This window comes from Diabrotica undecimpunctata, chromosome 5 (assembly GCF_040954645.1).
Source record: "Diabrotica undecimpunctata isolate CICGRU chromosome 5, icDiaUnde3, whole genome shotgun sequence".
NCBI classification, from domain to species: domain Eukaryota; kingdom Metazoa; phylum Arthropoda; class Insecta; order Coleoptera; family Chrysomelidae; genus Diabrotica; species Diabrotica undecimpunctata.
Genome location: NC_092807.1, coordinates 22,472,487 through 22,494,835, shown reverse-complemented (window position 1 = coordinate 22,494,835; position 22,349 = coordinate 22,472,487). Strand labels below are relative to the sequence as shown.

Here is a 22,349-nt window from a genome sequence, read left to right as displayed (position 1 = left end):
CTCTATTTTTAAGTTGTACAAGGGAGGTGATTTGAGTCAATATGAAACTCACTGATTTAAATTTAGTTGCATGAAATAATAACAATTTTGGATCTACCTTACATTTTTCACGGTACATGTGCTTATGAGAGGAAAATAATTTCTCTCTGATAAGTGGGATATTACGATCAAAAATTTCTGTTCGGCATTCATGTATTTTGTCAACATTAATTATCAACAAAATCAAAATACCGTACAAAAAAATGTTTTAAATGGCTTTAAAAGTATTATAGTCCAGGTTGTGAGGCCGCTCCCGTAGGAAAAATGTTTCTGACTTGGTTTCTTTACGGATTCCTGTCAAAAAAAAAAAACAAAAAAAGCCTATGCTATTTTTCTCTGAAGTTGATAGTTTTCAAATTATAAATAATTTAAAATCTTAAAAAAGCGAAAATACGCATTTTCGAGGGTGGAAAACTCATATGAAAATTTTTTTTTTCGGGTTTCCAAATGCCTAAATTGAAGAGAAGTTTTGAGAAGGTCTGTTTAGTTTGTTTGGTTCTTTTCATTACCAAGAAATTTATCTTTTTTTTCATTTTTCTAGTTTTAAATAACTAATAACAGCCACAGTATTTAAAAATATGTAAAATGTTCAAATTTTTGTTTTTTGTTTTTTTAAATTTGTAATTTTTACCTTTTAGTATAACCCACTATGTCCTAAATCCTATGTACTAAATCAATCACAACAACGAATAAAAAATACGAATAAAAAAATATATAATAGAAAACTAAGTCTAATGGTTCGTTTTTATCGTATTCTTACGAGTAATCCATAAATTACGAACGGGGGTTAAAATCAAGTGTTGCGCCCCAGATTTCTCACTCTTGTAAAACGGCGTTACAAAAGTAATATATCAAATTTGCACCGAAAATGGGGTCACAATTTTCCGAAAATCAAGATTGTCCCTGCTACTGGTACCAATATTCTTGTACGGCGTTAGGTCGCAAGTCATTATTTTTGTATTAACTACCTAAATTATAAATGCCGTAAACATGTGTTTAACCAAAATGCCCCTCCCTTGAGTGGTAAGTTTACCTTACCTGTGTAGTCACCTGTACCGATACGATAAAAATTGACGGCTTAGTTTCTAAAGTTGTTATTAAAAATTGTATTATTGATTTATATGTGACTCATGCTGGGTCAAATGACCCCTTAAAAATGTCCCATCGGCTTGTAGTCTACTATTTCAACTACAAAACCTTGACATTATTTTTTTGAACTTTTTCATGCTTCCTGTGGATTCCTTGCTCTTAAAAATCCTAAAATCCTTAACAAAACCTTACAATACTCTAAGATTGCCAGACCGCTTTAGTAGATTTAGAACAGTTAGCTGCATCCCTAGATATCCCTAAACCTAATCCCAGTAAGACTATTTCTCCTTCGAAAGTTAAAGAAGATTGGGATACATGGTTAGAACGTAAGTATCACTGATTCGTTGTGGAACTTGTTTTAAATTTTAGATAGGAGGGACTTACAGAAATTTTAACATCAGAATTGACGAACATAAAAAAGGTTTAATAACAATAGAACAAATTGATTTAGACGATTTATAGGACAATAACAAGATATATTGGTTTATATAAATATAAAAATACAAGTAATCTCCTTAACCGCTAACAGCATATCAATAATTCATCAATATTCTTTTTCATAGAAGTACACTTAGTGGGTATTTCCGCATTTCATTGTTGTTTTTTATGTTACGGGCTGATTTTGACCTTGAATTAAATTAGTTAAAAAGTTTATATTTTAGCCATTATTGTTTATAATAATAGATGATGCTCAGTTCGGATTAAGAAAAGAACTGGATACGAGAGAAGTACTTTTCGATTTTAACCCTTAATAAGACATGAGATATAAGGAGAATTAATTTGTTTGTTTATATACTTTTGGTATCTAAAGGAGGTAAATGAAACATATTTTGTTGAAATAAAAAATAATTTGAAAATGTAATAAAAAAAATGGTGGGAACTATTTTCTCGATGTTCCTTAAAAAATGTTTGTAGGTGGGAAATTAATTACCCTTGTACAGTTTGTGAAACAATTTATTTAATAAAAAAATACAAAAATGCATATATGGATGACAAAACTAATTTAGGTCTCAACTACAGCAGTGTGAAATGATTTAAAACATTTTTTTTGACATAAAGCTACTTGACAATAACTACATAATATATAATGTTAGTTTGCTTTTCTTTTTTTTTTTGTTGGGCAAAATCTGCATCTTGTATAATCTGGTAGATGTTGTCCTACATTTCTTAGTCAAATTTCGTCTGGAACACCAAAGTTTCCCGTTTTTTTTTTTGTTTTTAAATATCACAGGTCGAGATGCCTTTACTGTAAAGTCACCTAAGGGAGCTTCCAAGGCGAAGCCTAAAATCCTAGTGAGAAGTATTTTTTTAATCATGAATTCTTGTGTACATTTAATTTTTCATTGTGCCATCTTTTTGTGTACGTTTTATCATGGTTACTTTATGTGGTTGATTGGCAGTTCTTTGGTATCCAACCACTTTATTGCTGCTATAGGGCCACTGCTCAAACAATAGAATTCATTCTTTCGAAGTTTTTCATTTTTTGGTTAGCTTTTTCCTCATAAAATCGGGTAAACCTTTGCGATTAGGTCTGATTGTACCTATAGCGTACAGCTGTTTATCATACAAATTTTCCAACAGTTTCCAAATTTTTCCAGTTTCCCATTAAAAAAGTTATCAAAAACAACCAAAGATTTGTGTGGTATATCTTGACATAATTCAGTTACAATCGTGTATCCCAAGCCATCATTTTCAATGCCTTCAGTTTTTCCAGTGTAGATAATAAACTGGTACAGAAACTCAGTATTAGCATCATACTTTGCCCAAATTTTATAACCACGCTTAATTGGCTTCTTGGGCATATACTGTTTGATAGAACTACGTCCATTAAATTTCACCACACATTCATCAATAAAAAATCGACTTCCAGGATTGGCTTGTTCTTTGAAAATTTCATTTAGTCTATCTATAAATGGTCTTATCTTATACAGTATGTCAAAGTTAGGTGAACCTCTCTCTGCAGCTGCTGAATGGTCATTTAGATGGATATTTTCCATTAATTTTTTGCACCTGGTTATTGCAAAAGCTTTCGAGAGAACAGGATTATTATAAAAAGGATCACTTGACCAACATAAATCTTTGTCTGGTAAAGGGTGCAGTCCTATTAAAATAAAAACACCTAGCAATGCCCTTATTTCTTCTTGGCTAGTGTTTTTGTAATTTTTGCTGTCTTTTTGTACAGCATTTAAATTTGTTTGAGCAACAATTTGTTTTATTAGATCACAAAGAAAGAAGTTCTTAAAATAAAATATTGGTTGGCTTTTATGGGTGAATTGAACATTTGACTGTAAAACAGACTCAAATTTTGGTATTTCTGAAACATCTGTTTCAGAGGTCCATTGTCCAGTAAAATTAGTTAGCGTAACCACAGAACTTTGTTCTACCAAGGTACTTTAATTTTCTTGTGGGTCATTCTCAGATGTTCTTTCAGTTGTGGAATTTACATCATCGGATTTCGTAAATAGAGCACAGCGATGAAGTATCGTGATGAAAACCAAATTATAATCAATACAAAGCGACACACACTTGGAAGTCTAGCCATCTGTAGAGAAATAAGGACACACATTGAAATTGCGAGAACATTTGTAAACATTATAAAAATGTTACTAATCGTTAGCTTGTTATGAACATGTGGGTAAGAGTCCTAAGGTGTTACGTATTCTCTACTTAATTGTATCGTTACCTCCAATGATTTCTGAGTAAAAACACTATAAAATATACTTATAAAACAGCTACTTATTAATGAAGAAACACAGGTGCAAAGCGTGCACTAAAATCAACTTTTTTAATACCAAGTATTGATTGAGTTTTATTTTTAGTTGAATATCAACGGTAGTATGTAGTCAAAACATCATATCAATATTTTTAGTATTAGACACTTACATACTTTTATATTTTATAGATTCATCTAATGAATTGACCAAAGAACCTGTGAAACCGAAAGCCTCCAAATCCATCTCACCAAGCGTGGAGTTTGAAGAGTTCACCTCATTCCAATCTTCGAAATCTTCGGAACAACCTCAGATTCCCGCCTGGCCCACTGTACCCTTAAGAGAAACATACATATCTGATGTTACACAATCCCATATCGATGTAGATGTATACCTACAACCTACCATAGTAACTCCCGAATTGCCTAGAAAAGTAATATCTGAAGAGGATTCAGTGTTTACTGAGACAAACCTAGAAGTTAAAGATATTGTTGAAAAACATGTCGAGGATGTAGAATTTGACGATTTTCAGAGTTTTCCCGAAACCGTTGAACATAGTAGTAATAAAACAGATGCAGATCAAGTTCCTGAAAAATTGTCTAGTGACAGCATTCCTAACAAGACCATTCTAGAATTACCACCAATATCAACAGTCAGTCAAAACAACGATGAGACAATAACACAGTTTGACGCATTCGTCGATAAAAATGCTTTCGATAATAAAGTAGAGTTTTCAAAACCATCAATACCAGAAATTACGAATATTTTTCCAGAAATTCCAAGTAATCCTCTACCAGAGCCTGTAAAAACACTTGAATTACAACCAAAACCTTTAGGCGATAACAACGAAGGCGACGACGATTTTACAGAGTTCCATTCTTCAGTACCGTTACCCCAGCCGCAGGTTACACCAATGGCACCCATCTTAGAGCCTTTGAAGCCTGTGCCGGTCTACTCGAATGCTCCTTCATCTCAGATTAACTGGCCGGATCCAGGTGTTACCGATGATGAAATCAGAAGGTTTGAAGAAGTTTTTTCAGTTCCACTAAACCAGATACATGAAGAGAAGCCTAGTTTGGAAGATAAACAAGAGAAACCGAAGAAACCTAATGAAGTGAAAGTAAATAATAATTTTAGTACTGTTCATACAAAGAAGTCTGAAATAAAGGAAAATGCAAGGTAATATATATTATATATCTAAAGTTTTCTTCTGCGGTGTAAAGTGTATGTGCTTCACTAATAGCTTACCATCTAACAAATGAGCGAACTAACAGAGCCGTGTTCAATTTGTCTCTGCTAATATCAAAGTTTGTTTTAACTGACTCGTAGTCTGTTTATCTCTGTCAATATCGAAGAGATATTAATTCTTTATTTAAACTATTATTTGTAAAAAAAAAGAGTCTCGAAATTTAGAGCGCTCATGATTTTTTACCCAACTTATATTTATCGTGCTGTAATGCTGTCGAGGCTGAATATATCAATTCCCCACATTGAGCACCATAATTTGTAACGTGTTATCCAGGTTATATAGTCTCTTAGTAAGAATTGGCTGTTTCATTTTTTTATTTGGATGTTTAAGTTGTACTTGGGGAGAACTTTGAACCGGCTACAGGACTGAATTATTACATTGTCTGCCGTGTTGCTCTCGATTGTTTCATAGCAGATAAGCGATACGTTTCAGCACTGTTGCGCTGAGAACTGCATCTTTGGTCATCTTTACGAGCTACTGGTTGGTAATAAACTAATAAACCCGAAATTCTTTATCTATTCCATCCTGTTGTATGGACTAGCAACTTCGTCGTCTTTCGGATGTCAGATGGCTGTTTGTAGTTCTTCAAGTAAACACGGTGTGTAAACAGTGTAGCCAGGAAGTTTTTCTCTTCGTGAAGAACTCTTCTTATAGCTTGTATTGTTTTCTAGCCTTATATCTTTATTTACGAATAGTTAATCAGATGTTACCTTTGAGAGGCCCGGAGTTGCCGAAGCGGGGTCGTTACTCAGAATTTTAGATAACTTGTATCATACAAGTTATATGCCTACCTGCTGTTGTGTTTTGTGCCGAGGTCATTCAATAGTTTGATGCAGTTTGCTTTTCTGAGCGTAGCACTTCTCCAGCCGGGGTGGTGTCATCAGTGAATGGGTCGTAGTGAAAGTCCTCATTGAACTGAGTGCGGCAGCTTTAAGGCATGTGCTTCCGTGACACTTTCCTCATGATGGTGGCATATCGTTCATACCTGCATGGGTCAGATTACAGTTTTCTTACCATTTTGTCCAAGTCATCAGTAAATGAGTCCCATTTCATCTTTTTTTAAATTAAACCATAAACAGTCGTATTTAATGATAAAATTTTAAATTAATAATATAATTTTATTTTGACATTATTTTAGGACTGACTTTCCACTTTGGGATACTTCTCCGGAAAAGAAACCTTATAGGAAGTCGGAGTTTAAACCAGAACCCAGAAAGATAGAAGTGAAACCGAGTCCCATTGAAGATGACGAGTGGTCAGATTTTGTGTCTGTGCAAAAACCCTCCCCAATTCACAAAGCAAAATTCTCAGACCGAAATCAAACATCTAGTCCCGATTTACCCCTTTCTGTTCTCAATTTAGGGAGCATACAACCGGCTAAACAGCCTATTCCTGTTATTACACCTCGAGGTTTGGTTCAAACCAAACTATCAACTAATATGAACCCCGTAAATCAACAGAAATCTAATTTGATGCATCCTAAGCCTTCCTACGGCCAACCTGTATTACAACCTTCTATTATAAGCAACCAGTTTGCTTCTCAGGCTTACAATGTGGGAATGAATGCTCCTCAACCGTATGGTTTTGTATCAAATATGTCCCAATCTTCTAGTGGCGGAACTCTAAAATCTAGTCATACAATTACAAACATAATGGCTAATGGACAGGAAGACGACGAGTGGGGTGAATTTGTATCAAGCCCTCTACCACCACAGCTTCAAAACTCCTCTACTACTGTTGGACATAGCTGGAACCAATTCGTACCTAACCCAGTGCGATTAAACAATCCGATGACAGGTATACGAGATCATAGGAGGTCAAACAGTTCAGGAGGACAGAAAAAGAGTAGTCACGTTCCAGGTATGGTATTGCCAGATTTGGATTTTAAGGCTCTCAAAGAGCGTTCTAGCGTTACTAGGAAGAAATGACCAAGGAATCAGGTCGTACTTTAAGGTTGTATATTTGTACAGATAAAATTTTATAGTACTGAAATCACCGAAGTTTTTACGTTTCAAAAAGTAGAATGTTTATCATAGATGTTTTTAATTTTAAATTATTTGTTATCGTAAAAACTAAAAAGTTTATAATAAGACTTTTAAGTCATACATAATCAAACAATTTCAATAGACAATTGAACGTACTGATAAGTGATAAATATATATTTATGAAGTTAAAAGCTGCAGTCAGCTACTTATTTTAAGAACGTTGTGACAACACAAAGCCTAATGTACTATGTTGGTAAGAAAATTTAAAGTTGTTTACTGTATTGGTAAGAGAATTGTATGTTGGCAAGTCAATTGTATTAGGCTTCTCTACGAAAAGAGAATAATATAAGTTTTCAATTTATTTTATTACAATTTTTATTATTTTTATTTCAATTTATTTATATTTATTATAATTTTAATATTTCAACCGGCGGCAGTCAAATAACAAACGGCTCCTTTACTTCTTACTGGTCACTACTAAGTGCTGGTCAATGGATTTTCTACCGACCGTCAACGGTCATTTTATGAGCTATATCTATATATTAAGCAGGTGTACTCATAGATCGCATGTACTTGATTGATGTACTTCATATATTTCAGTATTTTTTTCGGAGATCACTTGTAACTAACGAAAAAAACTCTAGGTTGAAAATAGCTGGATTATTTGGTTTCTAATCGACCTTTTCTCATTGTCACTAGGTGCTTTTCACGTCTAGAGTTTTCCCTAAGGTAGTCAATGCCACGTGTTTATAATTCGGCTTTCTTCTCGATGGAATACACATTTTTACGATTTTGCCGAAATTACTAACAACATTGTATTGGAATTGTATACGAATATATTTTGGAAGCTGATACATTCAATGAATTTGTTTTTATATCTGACTCTCATAGAGGGCGCTAGTTACATGGTTCGTACCAAGTATTATTTAACATAACTTTTTACTCCAGTCGTCAGAGAATATTAATTTTGGGACCTCAAAAAAGTTTACCACTTTTACCTCTGGGCTTTCCCGCAAAACTCCCCTCGCAGGGGGGTAAAAACGCAAAAAAAGATCTACCAAGAATCTGTACACCGTAGAAAAAAATGTTTCATTTAAAAAATGTAGCTGAGATAATTTTAAACAAAAATGTTTATAGGCAACGTATGCTTTCATTGACTGGCCACTATGAAGTTTCGATTACTAGAGCCTAAACTTTAAAACCTATAGCATGAAATGTTAGTTTTGAGTTTTGGCAATAAATGTGAGGCATTTGAAATATGCTTTAAAAAACGCTGTGTTTAAACTTTCACACAACAAACGATCTAAAACATTTAAAACATTTTTTTCAATTACACTAGAACGTTTTTGAAAAGAACAACACTTCTGCAATAAACTACACCCAAAACGGTGTTCTTAAATGCCTTTCCCTTGACGTATGATCGTTTGTAATGTAAAACATTAAATTCTGCGTCTTTTACCCATATTTAAAATGCCTCATATTTGTTACCACAACTTAAAATTGAAATTCCATGTCATAGGTTTTAAAGATTAATCTTTAAAAATGAAAATTTTACTACAACTGGTCAATGAAAGGGATTAATTTTATTGATCTCACGAGAATCGTAAAAATGGCAAAAATCGCGCCACGTTAATTTATTTAACAACTTTATAAAAATTTAGTCTATTATTGGCAAAATACAAAACTGCATACGAAAGCTGCACTCTTTGCCTTTAAAACGCATCTTGATTTTTGTCGATCGGACATTTGGATAAAAAGATATCGAATTTTTACCGTCCCGCTGATACAAATTTTATTGAACATTGATTTCGCGCGCATAACTGACATGCAAAATCGACGGTCGCTTCAAGCGTTGTTTCTAAGAGAACGGTTCATGCTACACAAAAAATGCTTATTAACATTTTTGTTTAAAATTATCGCAGCTACATTTTTGATTTGAAACATTTTTTCTATGGTATACAAATTCTTGGTAAATCGATTTTTTTGCGTTTTTACCTGTCTAGGGGGGGATTTAGGGGGAACCCCAGGGGTAAAGGTGGTAAACTTTTTTGGGGTCCTAAAATTAATATTCTGCAAAATTCAGCTTATTCTATTTTTAGAATTATTAATCAAAATTCCAAGCGAACTTATATATCAAACAATTTTACACCAAAAAGGTACTCTTGGTAAAACTCGATACTGTGTACTGTTTTCGGAATATTTTGATTTGATTTTGAAAATTTTGAAGTAAAGGAAAAAATAACTAAATAATAAAATTAAAATAAAGACTAAGAACATAAAATAAAATTCAATCAGAATAAATGTTCAAAATGTCCTCCGTTTTCACGAATACACAAGTCTATCCTTTTTTCTAAAGAATCCATTAATCTTCTAAATGAGTGGGGATCAGCTATGGTGTCATTAAAGTGATGTTGAATTCTGTCTTCGAATTCTTGACATGAATTTACCTCTATGTCGAATTAAAGATTGCTTCAAGTTTAACTATTGTAGTTGATATTTCAGTTATGTTCTAATAAAATAAAAATACAATTTTCCCAGTTTGCTAAATAGAAGACCTAAAAACACAATATGTTTCTTTGTTTTTAAGGAATTTAATTTTCATTATTAAAATGATTATTTTTTAATAATTAAAATTTAATTAATTCATGCACCTTAAGGGCCGGTAGTTCGAACGATAATCAAAACTTGATTGTAATCAAATATTTAAATAAAATCAAATACGTCACATTTTGAAGTTATATTGACTGATTTATTTTATTCAATTTTATTATTTTGAGTTTTAATTTAAAATAAACCATAATTAAACTCTTTCTGATGTTAATTTCATGTTTATAATTACAAATCAATAATAATAATAACCAATTTTTAATAATTTTGACAGCTGTTGTGACGTATTTGCTTGTGATTAAATATTTGATTACAATAAAGTTTTGATTAGCGTTGGAACAACCGGCGTGTGAAGAGTGTGAAAACGAACACTAATCAAATTGCATGACGTCACTTGTTCACAAACATAAGTTGTTCGGCTAACGTAATAATTTTTGTGCACTTACTCGAGATTTGCCTTATAACGATTAAAATATTTTTAGAAACTATTTTAAGAAGTTTTTTTCCATAAATGAAAATGAATATAATATTAAAAAAATAAAATTTATTGGCAATTTCTCTGCAAAAAACAATCAATTTTGCTGTTCTGAATTTAAAAATGGGAAAACTGTCATGCAAATAATATACTCAAATAATGTACAAAGGATTATTATTTCTGCAACCGATAATGGATAATAATACTAATCGTAGGTATTTATTATGTGTATAAAACACCCATGTACAAAACATTATTTAATTTTGTTTTTTTCTAACCTAAAAATTCCAATTTTCATTTTTGAAAACTTAAAAAATGATGACTTTTAATTCAAAAAAATAAACAGATAATATTAAACCTTACATCAAAGTAATCTTAGAAACTACATTTTTCTATAAGTTTTTGAACGTTTAACATAAAATATATAATTTCTTCTATAATTTCTAAATATATAATCACTTTTCTGACTTTACAATCTGCCTCCATTTTCTGCGGTGAATGAGGGATATGCCCCTGTGGGTTCAATATCACTTTCTTTCAAGTGGATTGGCACTTGCTCCTGTTTCGAAATTTGGAAGATGAGGTGATAAAAAGCATGTACCAAAGTTTCTCCTTCATTTTTAAAACATTCTGAGGATATAGTGTTGTTTACTGGGACTTTAGGGAAGGTCCTGTGTATTCCGGGATAATACCCAAACCGATCGTGAACATTCAGAAATCTTTGAGTTCTACTGCATGAAGCATTCTTTACTGGGACTTTATCGTTTATATTTTGCGGATACCTCTTGATACTTCTTCCACGTACTATGGGTTCGGCCGTAAGAAACTTTTAGCAGAACGTCGAAGTATCTTCTCCAAGATCACTTCAGCCTTATCCATAACCGATAACTTTCATCATTTTTTTATCGACTTTGTCGACAGTTTCAGCTCTTGGTTTAAAACGGTTTTTTATATTTTTTATCTCTTAAAAGAAGTGTCTCCTTCTATTTTTCATTTTATTAGACTCTAGTCATGTACTCCTTTACCGTTAACCCAATGTATTTCTGTGTCTTTTGCCCGTTTGAATGTTACAGCATTATTTATCGAGTTGCTGCCTTAACCTCAAGATTCTCTCGCATTCGTCGTCAAACCATTTCTTCTTTTCAGTCTTTTTTTCTTTCTTCTCCCTTCGATTACATATTGTGTTTAATTGAATTTTTAATTATTTTCCACATTGCGTCAGCATTATTTTGATTTGCTAGAGATTCCAAAGTGGTGTGCAGTGTTGCTTGATGTTAAGTAATTTTTAATCAAGTAATTTTTTAGTATCTATGTAATTCGCTCAAATCCATTGAAAATTTTGAAGGTTTTTAAACTGTTGTCAGAACGTTTCGTCATAGATTATGTGATCTTTATATTTATCTGATTTATTTACTCGTATATATTTATGTGTATTTATTAAAAATTGTTATGTTTTATTGCTTAACGTGAAAACTTCGGTGATTTCTCACATAGTTACTTCACTGAAGATGTACATTTTTTGTCAAAACTGTAAATTATTCTAATATATCGAAAAAAATGTGCTAAACGCGTATGGTTTATATACGATTTTAATTTGTACTTAAAGGACATAGTACCGAAAGAAATGTGTTTAATAATTGAATCTGTAGCTACGAAAATTTGAATGCATAACTTGATTTCATTTTTGGGACCTTTCTGACACGTTACTTCTGTTCGGGCTCCAATGTATGACGGATAGCTCTTTTAGACAGCAGACTAAATAAAACACAGGTTTAAATTAAATAAAAATATATTCGAAATAAATAAATAACAAAGTAAGATTAGATCTTATGTAATATATAAATAAAAATTAAAATATCAATCCTGGCGACCACGGCATCGACGGCGATATGACCCACTGTTTAATATTTGCGAGAAATAAAATACAATTAATGACATAAAATCTAAACGACAATTACGGTGTGTTAATCCACACAGACGGGTCGAAGGAATAGAGATGGAACGGGCCAATTAACACTCGGCCCGGCGAGGATCGGATGGTGACCAATCAGTACTCGGTCTCAGGAGAAAATAGGTCTGTCTCAGGTCAATACTCCAAGACGTCGCAAGCTTGCTGCAGAATGGCAGTTGCAATCAGGTAACATGACCAATGGGCTTACGCTTAATCACGCGCGCGCAGATCGACGGTGCGCTTTTTAAAATTATCTTAACATTGTGATTGTTAAAAGAAATATATCGTAGAATTGTGACCATAGTAATCATATCTCCTCAGATCCTTTCTTATATGAGATATGATACGAACTACGCACATTGGAATGTTTCTTTGGTGGTTTCTGAACATAAAGAAAAAATGTGTGCATGCTCCGCGGGCCACAAATAGACACCCAGGCTGCTGCGGGTTGGCCACCCTTGGGCTAGGTGATGATAATAAACCGTTGAGATAAACTCCTTTTTGGGGAATTGTTAATAATATATCTATGACAGAACTCAGCTGTCAATCTGAATTTAAACACAGTGTTTATAAGTGATTGAATTTCACAATGGTACCTCGTCTAAAAGTAAATTCTTCTATTTGCTGCAACATTCTTCTTCTTAAAGTTCCATCTCCTATCGGAGGTTGGATATCATAACGGCTATGGTCACTTTGTTGGCTGCTGATCTGAAAAGTTGTAGTGAACTACAGTTAAACCATTCTCTAAGGTTCCTCAGCCAGGAGATGCGTCTTCTCCCTATGCTTCTTCTTCCTTGGATTCTTCCTTGCAAAATAATTCTCAGCAGCTCATATTTTTCTCCTCTGGTTATGTGACCCAAATACTCTAGTTTTCTTCTTTTTATGCTATTCATAATTTCTAACTCCTTATTAAGACGTCGTAGTACCTCAGCATTGGTAATCCTTTGAACCCACTGAATTTTTAATATTCTTCTGTAACACCACATTTCGAACGCTTCTATTTTTCTTATGTGTTGTTTCTTCAATGTCCAAGCTTCCATTCCGTATAGTAAGATAGAAAATATGTAACATCTTAGAGCCCTCAATCTGAGATGCAACTGAAGGTCTCTGTTGGTAAGCATTGTCTTCATTTTCACAAATGCTTGCCTTGCAGTTTCAATTCGGACTTTGATTTCTCTGCTTTGGTCATTTTTGTCATCAACCCAGGTTCCCAGATATCTGTATGTCTCTACTTTTTCTATTTGGGTTTGCTCTATCATTAATCTTTCATTTCCCTGTTGCGTTTTTAAGACAATCATAAATTTAGTTTTTCTCTTATTTATTTTTAGCATCCGTATCTAATGCAATAATCGTTAATTCTATTTACCAATTCTTGTAGCGATTCTAGGGTGTCTGCCATTATAACGGTGTCATCAGCGAATCTTATGTTATTTACTATTCTTCCGTTTACAGAGATTCCATCACCCAGATCCGCTATCGCTTCCTGGAATATGGCTTCACTGTACACGATAAACAGTAATGGTGACAGAATACAGCCCTGTCTTACTCCTCTCTTTATATCTATATTTTCGGACTTTTGTTTTTCTATCTTTATATTGGCCTTTTGATTCCAATACAGATTGATAATGATTCGTAAGTCTCTTCTGTCTATATCTTTGTTTCTCAGTACTTCTATTAGTTTTTCATGTCGGACCCTGTCGAATGCCTTCTCGAAGTCGATGAAACAGGAATAAATATCTAGGTTCATATCTAAGCATCTTTGAGAGAGGACATTAAAAGCAAACAATGCCTCTCTCGTTCCCAGTCCCTTGCGGAACCCAAACTGAGTATCATCCATATCATCTTCTAGCTTTCTATAATATAATCTTCCATGAATCACCTTTAGAAATATTTTGAGGGTATGGCTTATTAGTGATATTGTCCTATAGTCTGAACAATCTTTGGCATATACTGTTTTTGGTATTGCTACAAAGGTGGACACCAACCATTCCTGTGGCATTTTTCCAGTTTTATATACTTCATTAAATAGGTCCAGAAGTACAGGTAGAGTTTCATCGTCTAGACATTTCAGTAGTTCCGCAGGTATTTCGTCTGGACCTACAGTTTTTCCGTTTTTTGCGTTTCGTATTGCTTGTTCGATTTCCTCTGTTATGATCTCTGGTCCCGTTTCGCTGTCGATTTCTTCCGGTTCTTGTCGATTATCCTCAAACAGATCTATTATGTATGTCTTCCATTTTTTTTAATTTCTCTTTAATTTCTATAATGATTATTCCATTGGCGTCTTTCAGAAGGGCATCTCTCTTTTTTCTCAGTGTATTTGTCATTTCCTTTATTTTCTTATGCATGTTAAAGCTATCATACTGTTTAGCATATGCCTCTATTTCACTGCATTGATTAGCAAGCCAGGTGGATTTGGCCTCTCTTATTTTCTTTCCTATTAATCTCTGTATTTTGCCTTACTCCTGCCTTTATGTTTCCTTCTTTCCTCCATTAGATCTAAGATTTCTGAAGTCATCCATCTCTGTTTTTTTCTTATTTTTGTCTGCAGTAGCTTTTCTCCTGCCTTTATTAAAGTTTCCTGTACCATGTTCCATTTGTCATTAACATCTGTTGTTTTTATCACGTCTTGTTTGATTTTCTTTAAGTTATCATTTATTTCTTGTTTTAAGCTCTGACGTATAGGTTCTTTTTTTATCTTTGAGACATCAAACCGTGGTATATTTGTTTGTTTTTGGATCTTCTTCAATTTTATCTGCATTACGCCTACTAATGGATTGTGGTCTGAATTTATGTCAGCTCCGGGGTATGTTCTCAGAGACTTTATAGCGTTTTTATATCTAGATTTTATTAAAATGTAATCTATCTGGTTTCGAACAATGTTGTCTTCTGAATCCGCAGGTGATTTCCAAGTATAAAGTCTTCTTTTAGGTAATTTAAAATTTGTATTCATTATTACCATCTCCTCGCTTTGGCAGAATTCTGTCTGTCCCCCCACACATCCGTCCACTTTTCCTTTTCCAACCTTGGCGTTGAAATCTCCCATCGCCAATAATATATCATCTTTTTTTGTGGATCTTATGATTTCGTTCAATTGCATGTAGAACCTCTCTATCTCGGTCTCATCTTTGTCGGCAGTTGGTGCATATATTTGTACAATTTTTATTTTTTTATAGAATGTCTGCAATTGAATCATCATCAATCTCTCTGAGTAGGGAGTAAAACCAACTACTGATTTGTTTGTCGCTTCGTCTACAAGAATGGCAACTCCATATCGACGTCTTGGATCATTGTTACCAACGTAATACATCATGCCGTTGTTTGAGGCTAGTTTTCCTGAATCGGGCCATTGAACATGCAACATTCGCATGTGTTTATTTTTTTAATTTTTATTTACGTTTCAAAATTAACGATTTTGATAAAATCAGAAGTACTCGGAACAACATAAAAAATTCTACTCAATTTATGCATAATTATTAGAAGATTATTGCTGAAATATTCCACTTAATAAAAAAATAACATTATTACATCGATTTTTTTATATTCTGTACTATGTCCACACTCTTTTCTACTTTCAGGTAAAATCATTATGGATATTTTGCAATCTTTGCATTGAACCCTTTTTAATATTTATTTTACTATAGAGGTAATGTTACATTTTTTTAAACTTCTAGAGGCATTAAAACATGTTTTATATTTTAAAAATTCGAGATTATAGATCAGTAAATTTTTATTTTGTAAATTATTTAAAATTTTATTAGACATTACTAAGAAAAGTATATTTGTTCTAGTTGTATTACATGTTATAAACTAGTCAACCAGATGATTTTATTTTTACAATTTTAGAATTCTATTAAAAGCATAAAATTATTTTTTACATATAATTAATCCAAAAGCAGTCTGTATAAGAGAAAATGAATTTATTAGTGCTTCTATGACTTCCAGTTTAGTGTATCCTTAATGTTGTTATTATAGTCATAAGCAGCTAGTATAGGGGGAATGAGCAAGTGTTGGTGATTTTGTGGCTGTGTAAATGAGCACATACGGCAACAGTAAAAATCAGGACAAAGTTAAAGACACATTCAACGTTCAAAAATACTTATAGTACAAAAAATAGGGTCAGAAGACGTCAAGGCAGTTGGCACATCTCACAAAGTGTCCAAGAGTGATAAAAAGCCGAAAAACAGAGACAGAGAGAAAACTCTTTATAAATATTTTTTTTTCAAATTTTGTCATTTTGATCTACATTGAGAGTGCGGGAAGGGGTAATAACAGTGTAGGGAGCGTTATTTCGTTTGCCGTCACGGCATACGAGCTGGTTTTACCCACAAATGTGTTTATATCAAAAATATTGAGAACCGCGTATAAATTTAGACATATTTGTACTAATATAGCAAGCGGTTCTTCAGCAATTAAAATATCTCCAATAAGTTCATCTCCAACAATTAAAATACTTTGGTCATGGTATAAGTACAAATACAGAAAACATTGAAAGACTTATCCAAGTAAAGGTAGAAAGCGGAATATCACGAGGAAAATCCCCAACAAGATGGATCGACCAAATTACAGGAATATGCCAAACACCTAGGCATGAGTTAAAAGAAATGACCAGAGACATACATCTTTAGAGGGGGACAATAAAGGACATCACAATGACCACCACACTCCATCCGAGGGATCAGGACTAAAGAGAGAGAGAGAGAGAGAGAGAGAGAGAGAGGGAGACAGAGAGAGATAGAGATAGAGAGAGGGAGTACTAATACTATAATTAAAAAAAAACTGTCTTCATGATTTTTTAATTAACCAGATGAAAGGTAATTTGCAGTTTTTTTGCGAAGAAAGTTTCTGGATACATTGTATTGGGAATATATGCTTTAGTGCCTCTTAGATTATACATATTTTATAGCTTTAACCCAAATTTCGTTTAAAACATTTGTTCAACATATTGTGCCTTATTCTTTGTTTGTATGGTCGTAGCAAAAAGATGAAATAGTAAGTTAGAAAAGTTAAAACTCGTTCAAAACTCAGGTTCATGCATTTGTTTATATTTAGTTACGATCTCACGTTAACCTTTTTATAGTAGTCCGCCATTTTTGAATAGATTCTGCAATGGAAGATTCTTGATGAGATTTCTGTTAAAAATAAAAATGCGTTAATATAAAACATAATAATAGTAATACTTATTTAATTAAATTAACCAGTCTTTTCCAGGAGGACTCGTTGAGTCCACTTTGGTTCTGTCTAGCGATGAACCCACTATCTCAGCTACTGAACTCCACTGACTCAGGATTTAGCATCAAAACTAACAATACTGTTGTGGCGAAGCTTAATCACCTGTTGTATATGGCTTCCACTCGAAACCACCTAGATCACATGCTAAAAACTGTAGCAACTTTCTCAAATGATATCAGTATGCATTTTGCACTAGACAAGTGCCGTATACTAAATATAGTCAAAGGATAGGTTCAGGTCCGGAGGTTTCCATATGCAAGATGGCCAAAACATCGAGGCAATGGGTGAAAATGATATGTACAAATATCTCGGAGTAAAGCAAGCGCGGAAAATTGACCATAAACAAATGAAAACCGAACTAACTTCCGAGTTTGTACGAAGAGTAAGACAACTAAATCGGTCATATCTTAATAATAAAATTAGGGCATTAAACAATACGTGCGCCTGTTCCGTGCTTAGCTACTCATTTGGATTATAAAGTGGTTAAAAACGGATATAGAGAGTCTTCATTGGAAATTAAGAACACTTCTCACAAAAGCGTAAAAACACCATCCACGCTGTGAAGTAGAGAGAACATTACCGCGATATTAAGGGGGAAGAGGACTTATGGATATAAGTGAGCAACTGGATAAACAGGTTGCTAATTGAAGAACTTATTTTCAGGTGCAGGCTGAGACATCTACTTTACATCGAGCAATTTACGCAGTTGATGATTGTAACGCCGCTTAAACTGCGGGTACAAGAAATGCGCATAAACCACCTGACTAAGCAAGAAAAAGCACCTTTACTCATTCAGCACCTGGATGAGTAAACCTGTGCATGGGCGACATCTCAATCAATGAGATCAGCCAAGAATATGTCTACAATACATCGTCGAAATATTGGTTGACATCAGAAAAGATGTTTCCCGAATGTGAGGGTTTCCTATTTGCCATTCAGGATCAGGATTCCAACTAAAAATTACGTAAAATATATTGTTAAAGATCCTCAAGACCGAAATGACAAATGCCAATATGGATGCCAAGCCCAAGAAATCATCCAACATCTTACCGGGGGCTGCCAGGCGTTTGTCGGTTCTGATTATAAAGAACGCCATGACTCAGTAGGAAAGATTATCCACCAAGAACTAGCTGATAAACTGGGACTTCTCCAAACCGACCATCTTCCTTATTATCAGTACGTTCCTGACAGAATGCTTGAAAATGACAACTACAAGCTATACTAGGACCGCACTGTGCTCACAGACCAACCAGTGGCACATAATAGACCGGATATCATACTAGTTAATAACCTTACTAGGCAAACAACACTTATTGATGTGGCGATACCTAACACCAATAATTTGCTTGTTAAATACAACGCCAAGTACAGAGATCTATAAATACAAATCAGGAGACAATGGAGAATGGAAAGTACCCAGACAGTACCTATTATTCTATCTACTAGTGGTTTATTGCCAAAAACCTCCTAGAATACATAAAACAGCTGGGTTTAAATGAACATATTTAGACTATGCAGAAAGCTGTACTCCTCGCGTCGTCCAGATGTGTCTGAAAATTTTTGGGAGTTACTCCAGCATACCAAGTTATCTAGGGCTCGATAACACGGAAAGAATCCCATCAGAGCTCAATTCTTTTAATACCGTAGGTATCTGGGATGAGTGAATTTTCTCCTTAGATGGAGTGTGCGTGTGTGCGCGACTAAAAACTCAAGATACACGGGAGTAAATATATTTGAATTTGACACTGTTGTAACATTTGTAAACATAGTATGCAATTGTGTAACGGAATTAACGTTAATCGCTGAGAGATATTTGGAAGTTAAAAGAAACCTATACTCCTGTTTTGTTGATTACAAAAAAGCTTTTGATCGCATCAAACAAAAAATTATTAGAAATTCTCGAACAGAAGGGTTGAACGGACCATGATATAACTATCATTTGTCACACGTATTGGAATCGCAGAAGCTGCATTTGAACAATGCTAACACTAAATTGATAAATATTGAACGACGAGTACGCCTAGCGTGAGTTCTATTCCCAATTATTTTTAATGTATATGTTGAATATATAATCCGATCTTACAATATTCCGACATTACAATAAACAGTCCAGACGGGATCTATTTTGAATTGTGACATTTTCTATAGGTCTATTTTTACGCTGAAATCACTTCAGGATGTACATTATATCAATAATCACGATATGTGCCAGTCGTAGACCTTGTGCTTAATTTTTTATTTAATGATCTGAAAAAAATCGAAAAATTTTGGTTTTTGCATGCATATTTTCGCCTATAACTCGAGAGATATTGCTCTCAAGCAAAAAAAACATTGTACAAGGTAAAAGTTTCTGGCGCATATCGTTATTATTGATATGTGACATCCTGAAGTGACTCCAGCAAAAAAAACAGACTCATTTGGAAAATGTCCGTTATGATCTGCTTTTCGACAGATATCGCCTGGACTATAAGGTGTGCAGATGATATGGTGATCATAGAAGAAAATAAAGCTGCAGTTTAATGAATACACTTACAGAAGATAGCACCAGAATGGGGTTGGAAATTAATACCATAAAAACAAAAACGTTGGTTTTCAGCCAAGTCTTACAAGCCCATCACAATCTTAATGTTAATGGATGAGAAAGTTAGTTTTCAATCTTGAACATATAATGCGCTACAAGGAATACGAATAACTACAACTAATTGTTGAGGAAAAAATTGAAGGAAAATTATGTATAGGAAGAAAGAAAGAAAGAAGAGACTGGACCAGAACCAAAGGAAACGTTCACATATACCAAGCACACAATAGAAAAGATTCTGCCATATTGATGGTAAATAGGAGGTGAACGATCTTTTGATAGCGATTTATGAAAATATTCACTGGTATTGGAATTTCAGCTGTTGTTCAATGAATTTTTTAAAGTCATTTAGGATTATTCTCTGTAGTTTTTCGCAGTACAAAGAAAATCGCATTTTTCATTACTCCGTTCATTTGCCTAGACCACACCTTTTCAGTTAATTTTTAATTAAATTTCCATTTCTATTGCACTTTTAATTCGACACAAACTGTACACGATGCTTACTATATGACCTGTAGATATTTTCTATATGAACTTCACAAGATAAAATTCTTCTATAAAAGAACTTCTTAGACTGATAAAATTCTGGAATGATCAAACTCATCACTGCTGCTTAGTGTGTATAGCCGAGATAATCTCCAATTGAGATAATACGACTAGAAAAGGTATAATTCATAATTTGTGTACGGTACATTTAACCTACTCTCTTTCCACTCTAATTTTCTGACAGCTTTTCAATAATGTCAAATAATATTTTGATCAAAACCAATAAATATTGTCTTGTTAATGTAAAAAATAGATAAGGACAATTGTACATATCATTAGCTGTTGTGAAATTGTATGATGACCAATATGAAATGGCTCTGTCAAAGATGTTATCTTCTATAATAATGCTGCCAATTCAATGTTTTGAACGATTAAAAACTTTTTAATAGTATTTTTACTAATGTTTAGGAATATTTCTAAAATGGCTGGCTATTATGAGCATAATTTAACTTTTTGCCGGTAGTTTACCTAGAAAACATTTGAACTACCACACACATAAATAATTATTCATTAAATACTTTTCCTCTATCATCTACTCGATAGATCTTTAATTACTGATAGCTGATAGTGCAAATGTTTCAACACAATTTTTAATCAAAATTACGTGCAATATTTTTGCTAATTTTAAGTATACAAACATGAGATTTGAAATATGTTGGTGTTTTAATGCAACAATAAGTTTTTAAATAGTTTTTAATGTTCTTTGATCGTTTGTTGAGTAATTAGATGTAACAAACAACTCAAAAAGTTGTGAATGTATTAATATTTTATAATAATTTAAATATGATAAATGGTAAATTTTTTTTTAATTTTATTTAACAATTAAACCTTTTATTTAACATTAATATTTTTTTTTTCGGCAAATATAACAATTTAAGACTTAAACCACCAATGAGAAGTTCAGGTGGTAGATAAACCCGGCCCATTAGAAAGAGATGAAGGGACTGCTTTGCATCAGTTTTCTCTGTCGCACTGGAGAAACGGGTCTGTATTGCAGAGCTCAGTCTATATGATTCAAACCATAGACATTCAAACTGTGAAAGAAGACTTATCTCAAAACAGTGAAAGACTTAACCTCAAATTTTTTTCTGCATTTGTCTCATATTCATAAAAAACGAGGGGTAACAATGTACCAGACTTTTGTTTTGAGAAAGATCTAGATATTTTTTAATAGCAATTAAAATTATATGAGAAATTTGTTAAACTATTTTAACATCACGTTGATATCAAATATTTTATCGTTAGTGAATCTGTAACGTGCGAAGATTTGCGTTTTGCTACTATTTTACTGCAAACTAACTAACTTTTTGAGTTGTCTTGTTATGTTTTTAATTATAAATATAGCTTAATGCATTTAATTTTGAAATTATTTAATGATGCTATTGTTGTATGCAAACTCCGTCCCTAACTTAAATTTGGGTAGTATTTATTACTTTGTTAACATTGTAAATTATGTTGAGTGATATTATTGTAGTATTACTGGTTGTATATATCATTGGGTTTACTTATATTATTCAAAGACCAATTTTTGGTACTTCTTAATGTACTTAATGAGATGTAATATATCGTGAATGGGTATTATTTTCGAATGAAATATTAAGAATGATGGGATTAGTTGTTATGTAGATAATTATCTCCTTATTTCTTTTAATAAAAATAATATCTATCTATGCATCTTTTATTTCTATCAAATTAATAATGTCCTTAATATCAAAATAACAACTTATGTGAGTTGTAAACAAGCAGCTGAGATTTTTACAGCTCAAAAACTAAGCAAAAACCGTGGAGTCCATGTGCACATAAACAACAGGCTTAAATTGTAGAAAAAAACCTCTTTCCAAAGCCATCTTTACTTCACAAGCCATTCTTTAAGAATTGGCAACGTTGCTA

The 22,349-nt window shown here is 33.1% G+C and overlaps 1 protein-coding gene across 2 annotated transcripts in view; it reads left to right on the top strand.

Moving 5' to 3' along the window:
* The window catches only part of Afti (aftiphilin), a 38,329-nt gene extending 16,202 nt beyond the window's left edge, over positions 1 to 22,127 (top strand). Inside the window, exons 5-7 of one of the 2 annotated variants that reach the window (XR_011950969.1) lie at positions 4,031 to 5,018; positions 6,227 to 21,678; positions 21,725 to 22,127. Coding sequence is in view for 1 of the 2 variants with exons in the window: in XM_072531648.1 (XP_072387749.1) it covers positions 4,031 to 5,018; positions 6,227 to 7,016 (1,778 nt within the window). In the remaining variant the exon portion in view is untranslated. Of the gene's footprint in view, positions 1 to 4,030; positions 5,019 to 6,226 lie in introns of both variants that reach the window. The other variant, XM_072531648.1, reaches the window with a different exon arrangement.
* The last annotated feature ends 222 nt before the right edge of the window (positions 22,128 to 22,349 follow it).